The 5,655-nt window shown below is 48.0% G+C and overlaps 1 protein-coding gene across 1 annotated transcript in view; it reads right to left on the reverse strand.

Moving 5' to 3' along the window:
- Positions 1-4,615, reverse strand: part of FBXO21 (F-box protein 21) — a gene marked incomplete at its 5' end in the record, with an annotated part of 17,632 nt that extends 13,017 nt beyond the window's left edge. Inside the window, 3 exons of the mRNA XM_008939821.1 lie at positions 1,181-1,275; positions 3,415-3,550; positions 4,525-4,615. Of these exons, the coding sequence (XP_008938069.1) occupies positions 1,181-1,275; positions 3,415-3,550; positions 4,525-4,615 (322 nt within the window). The remainder of the gene's footprint in view (positions 1-1,180; positions 1,276-3,414; positions 3,551-4,524) is intronic.
- Between the last annotated feature and the right edge of the window lie 1,040 nt (positions 4,616-5,655).

The raw sequence follows: 5,655 nt of genomic DNA on the forward strand, positions 1-5,655 counted from the left end.
ATGTGCTCTCCTCCAGCTTGCAGGTGAAATGAGCCTTCTCTGTCCTAATCAAACCTCCTAACACTTCATCCTCTTCCAATAAATTGGGTTCCTCAACAGGGACAACTGCTTTGTTGGGATATCTTCCAGGGAAATGATTTAGCCTAATGCTCCCGAATAGCAATGACTACAGCTTAATGAGGGGGTAATTAGCATCAGTTCTGCTTTATGGGGAAGCATTTGGCCAGTGCAAAGGCTCAAAAGCTTTTTAAACAGTTGTCACATGAGAGATATTTAGTTCCAGTTCAAATAGAAAAGGTAATAAAATAGATGTGAAAAAGCAAAAATGAGATGATTGCTATTCCAGTCGTGTTTTTTTTTTTTTCCAAGGTCTACTAACAGCCCCTTTAATCAAGATTATTAAGCTCTATAAAGAGCCATCTATCACTGAGAAATCAGCATGGTTTACAAGCCAACAGCAGAAAAACCTTCAAGTAAAGCAGTGACTTACTCATCTTGCCCAGTGTAAACTATGGTGATGAGAACACCCAGGCAGATGCAAACCAGAAGTTGTATTTCCCTGCTCAGCATTTCACCTGCCTGAGCCACTGACAGACCTGCAAATTTTCCAGTGTTGAATTAAACTCAGTTGCCTATTTGGGGACAAAAATTGTACCAATCTACTTTGTTGCTAAGAAAAGCAATAAGAAAAGGAATAAATAAATTTAAAAAGAAGAGTAAATTGTAGTTTCAGGGTACAGGGATAGATGGTGGCAAACCTGAGTATTCCTGCTTCGCTCTGGTGCTGTGGCCTCATCCTGCAAACCAGTTCAGCAACTGTTCCAGGCATAAATAAAAAAGGAACACGAGGATGGGAACCTCTTAAGGCAAAACTACTGCAGAGAAGAGGGCGTGTGGAAGATGATCTGAGAGGTGTCAAGAACTGGCAAGGAAACCACATGATGAACAGCAACACAAAGCCAGAGGACCTTGTGGAATAGTTCACGTGATTTCTTCTGGGAGTATTAAATTTGTTCTGAAATTAAACACACATTGATACTTCCCAGTCTTGCTAAGCCTGGGGATGTTGGTTTTGGAGAGTGGTGGGGAGAAGCTGAGGTCAGGCATTCATGACAGTATTGTTCTCCTTTAACTGCTGAAAGGGGAAAATCCCTTCCACCCCAAGCCCTCTGTGTCTTACCTTCCTTCCATGTTAAGGATACACATCAGCTCATCCTCAAAAAAATGACTTGGGCACCCAAGAGTCTCAATGTCACTGAATCCATCACAGGGGACCTGTCAAACCAGAAAGAGCACAATAGATTCCTCCCAAAAGGACAAATTCATATGAAGTCTCAAACCCAATTTTGTTCTACTTGTTAAAGTAACATCTGAAACATGTTCAGCTCACCAAGTACTCAGATCTCTCTACTCCATGGATTTATTACAAGGACCCATTGGGAGCCCCAGCAGCACCCCAGAGCAACCTGAGCCAGCTCCTGCAGTGGGTGTGTGGCCCAGCACAAGCACATCAGACCTTACACAGGATGGGCCCGAGCTTAAAGTCATTGTAAGGTGGAACCACCTTACAACCTTTTGATTGTGGTTGACTGAACCTCTACATATGGTCTCCAGTGTAGAAGACTGGTCCTGGGGGAAGGAATGAAGGAACAGGAGCCTTCATTTGTTTAAACACTCACTTCTGTACCTATACTCAGAACAGCTAAATTCTGCCAGAATCTAGAATTCTTTCAAAAAATCTTGTTGAACTGTAAGAAATCTATTTGCTTTCAAGCTGCTCAGTATGGGACATGGGCTAATACAGTAAGAAAGAAGTGATACCCACCATACTGTATCATGGAATGCTTTGAGATAGAAAGGATCTCTCAAGGCCATCTAGTCTACCCCCTGCAGGGAGCAGGGACATCCCCAGTTAGAGCAGGTTGCTCAGAGCCCTGGCCAACCTCACCTGGAATGGTTCCAGGGATGGGGCAGTGACCACCTCTCTGGGCAGCCTGGGCCAGGGGCTCACCACCCTGAGCAGGAAAAATCTCTTCCTGCTCTCTAGTCTAAATCTCCCTCTTTGAGTTTAAAACCACCTGCCTTGTCCTGTCACAAGAGGGCCTGCTCAAAAGTCTGTCCCCAGCTTTCCTATCACTTCCCCTTAAGTCCTGACAGGCCACTAGCAAGTGTCCCCAGCTGGAGCCTTCTCCTCTGTGGCTGCCCCCGCCCAACTCTCTCCTGCTGGGCTCCCAGCAGAGGGGTTCCCCCCTCGGGGCATTGCTGGGGCTCCTCTGGCCCCGCTCCAGCAGGTCCCTGGCTCTGCTGTGCTGAGGACTCCAGAGCTGCCCCAGCACTGCAGGGGGTGTCCCCAGAGTGGGGCAGAGGGGCAGGATCCCCTCCCTGCCCTGTATCTTAGGAGAATTCTCTACTGGACCACAACAAGTTTGCAAAGGAGCTACAGATGGGTTGCCAGTTAAAGGCTCTTGTGTGAACTTTTTATTTCAGCCAAAGTCATGGGAAGTGTTTCTGCTGAGGGGCTGGAGCATCTCTGTGCCAGGACAGGCCTGGACAGGAGAAGACTCCGAGGGGATCTGATCAATGCTGATCACAAGCTAAAGGGCAGGCAAGAGGCTTGGGCCAGATTCTTGTCAGTGGTGTCCAGCAACAGGACAACGGCCACATACTGGAACCCAGGAGGTTCCACCTGAGCAGGAGGAGAAACTTCTTTGGTGTGAGGGTGGCCGAGCCTGGAGCAGCTGCCCAGAGAGGCTGGGGAGTCTCCTGCTCTGGAGAGATCCCAAACCCACCTGGATGTGACCCTGGGCACCCTGCTGTGGGTGGGCTGCTAGAGCAGGGGGTTGGATGAGATGATCTCCAGAGGTCTCTCCCAACCCCACCATGCTGGGATTCTGGGATTTGTGCCTGTGTCATGGAATTTTAGGCTAACCCATACTGTACAGCTAGCCAAAACCCACAGCCACCAGCTAAGCAGAGAGGCAATGAAATAACCATTGTTCCATGGGCAGCAAGTCTCTGAGAGAGACTTCTGACAACTCACAGGAGGTATCCTTGCACAAGGCCTGCAGTGAGATAAGCTCCCAGGCTCTGGTATGTGTCAGCAAACTATTGGTCCTCCAGAAGTTCCCAGAGCCAGGTCTAAACATGCAGCCAGGGACAAAGAGCTCTCAAAGCTGCAGAGGCAGAGCTGAACATGACACACAGAGTGTGCTTTGGACTCTACACAGTTTGCACCTTTGGAGTTTGATCCATCTCCCCCCTTCTGCTGGTGACCCAGCATTGTCACACTGAATGAAGAGATAGGAACTTTCTGACTGTGTAGTTGTAAAGATTGGATGAGAGAGGAAAGACAAACTCCTAAAAAGGACTAAACAAGTATTAGGCTGTTGCACATCCACAGAGAAGATGACTTACATGTTCTGAGAAGAACCTTTTGGAGAATGAAGCTACAATTCTCTGGGCTTCCAGACCAGCACTGTGCCGTGCCTTGTACTCTTCCAGCCAGCTAACACCATCTGTGTGGCTGTAGTACTTCAGCAGTGATGGCCACCTATGAAGGAAGGTGTAAAGGAACAGGTTCATTAGTATTTCAACATCAATGACAACCTCCAGAACTGGAAAATGTTGCTTATTGTCTCCACGTGACTTGAGGAGCTGAGATATTGCCAAGAGGCAGCACAACTTTAGATGTCATTGGATAAATTAATCCAATCCCGTGGATCAGAGCATAAAGCCACCCAATTTCAGCTGCATGTTAATGGTTGTTGAAAAGTAAGCTCTCCTGATGCCTGCCAGGAGAAAACCTTCAAAAGGTTCATACTCCAGGTGATTCAACATCTAAATATCCTAAAAACGTCTGAGATTTCCTCTAGAGCTTTGCAAGACAAACACAGTATCACATCAGTGGAAGAGAGGCAGAGTTTTATAACAAAAATACTCTGAAGATGTCCAACACAAGCTAACTTGCCATCTAACAGAATGAAAACTCGCTGTCCTGCCTCGTGGGCCTCATTAAATCATGCACAAAACAGAGCTCCCTCTATTGCCCTTGCTGGTGGCAACAGCCAGAGGAAAATTCTGAAGTCAAATTGTGCCACCTAAGTGATTTGCAGACCCTTTTTAATCTCAGAAATAATTATTTAAAAAACAAAACAAAACACACCTTTCTTGTAAAGGAAAGCTGGAGCTGCTTCACTGAGTGTTTAAATCACTCCTTCTGCACAAAAACTACTGCCAGCTGACCAAACTGCAGAGTTCCTCCCATCCAGACACAGCAGACAGCTCACTACCAGTTAATAACAAATCTACACTGCAACTGCAGTTCCAAAATCAAGTCAAAGCCTCACAAAACTGCTTCACATTATGTAACAACCTCTCTCCCCACAGATCCCTGGCTGCTCATGTCTCACTGAAACGCAGCCACGTCGTAGTGACAGTGACAATCACTTATCTTAGGATGAGGAAAAGAGTCATTTCTTGGGTTGAAATGATACTGAAAGTTTTAGGGAGAGAAAGGGCAATTACTCACGATGGAATCCAGCCAGGCTGACAAGGTCAACGTGCAAACTCCTGCCAAAAGTTCTGTTCTCAAAGACAGAGAAGGCAGCAGCACGTGCTGATCACCCACCACACTCCACTTCAGCCCCTGGGGCTCAACCAGTTTTAAACCTTCACATTTGCTTCAGACCTCAGAGCCACTGAATTGGTGGAAGCATCTGGCCAGCCACCCTAATCCATATCTCAGGGAACTGGGGAGGCTGTAATTGTTCAGCAGCCTTTTTCACTCATCAAAGGAGAGTAATACCCTCCTTTGAGCTACACTAAATTTTAGAAGCCAAGTGGCAATGAGAGAAAGCAATTTTGCTGCTTTTCCTGTGCCAAAACACAAACAAAATCAGGTAGCAGATGAGCATGTCCTATTCCAGATAGGCTGGGGGGTCCAGGGAAGGAGTGGTGTGTCCAGTACTGCTGAAACCAGTGTGGCATAAGCAACCTAACACTCAGGCTTTATTCCCAGCTAAAGTGTGACCAGTTTCACTTATGACAACACAGCCACCCCCTCCTCATGTACCCTGCGACAGCCTCTGGAGGAAACAAAACTCACAACAGCAAAAGGCAACTCAAAGGACTTTGGTTTCTGTGAAAATAACCCTCCAAAAGCACAACATATAAACAGCTCTCTTTGCCGTAAAGCATCAGTCCCGGGACAGGACAAGTCTTGGCAGTTGTTTTGGAAACTGCTGGTGGGGCCAGGGAGGCCAACTGATGGATGTGGTCCTGTATCTGAGCCCTGCCAGCCCCCAGGCTGGATCTGGGCACTGCAGGTAGTGACAGACAGAACAAGACAGAACTCCTCTGAGCAGGAAGCTGCAAAAAGTGAGCTCTGCCAAGCACGGGGCTGCAACGACTGAACGACAAGCTCAGTCTGGTCCCACTCCATGGGATTTAGGAAGCGAAGCAGCCTTGCAACAGTCCCTACCACCCCACGCTTCACCCGTTCAACACCCAGCAGAGCATCGGGGCCCGTCCCACCCAAGGAGGGTTCAGCACGCACCTCGTGGAGCCGCGAAGAGAGACAGGGATGGGGTGGCGGTGAGGGTGCACCTCCACCCCCCATGAACCCCTCGGGAGCCCCTCAGGAGCCCCCCAGGAGCC

This window comes from Merops nubicus, unplaced genomic scaffold (assembly GCF_000691845.1).
Source record: "Merops nubicus isolate BGI_N331 unplaced genomic scaffold, ASM69184v1 scaffold41134, whole genome shotgun sequence".
Taxonomy (NCBI): Eukaryota; Metazoa; Chordata; class Aves; order Coraciiformes; family Meropidae; genus Merops; species Merops nubicus.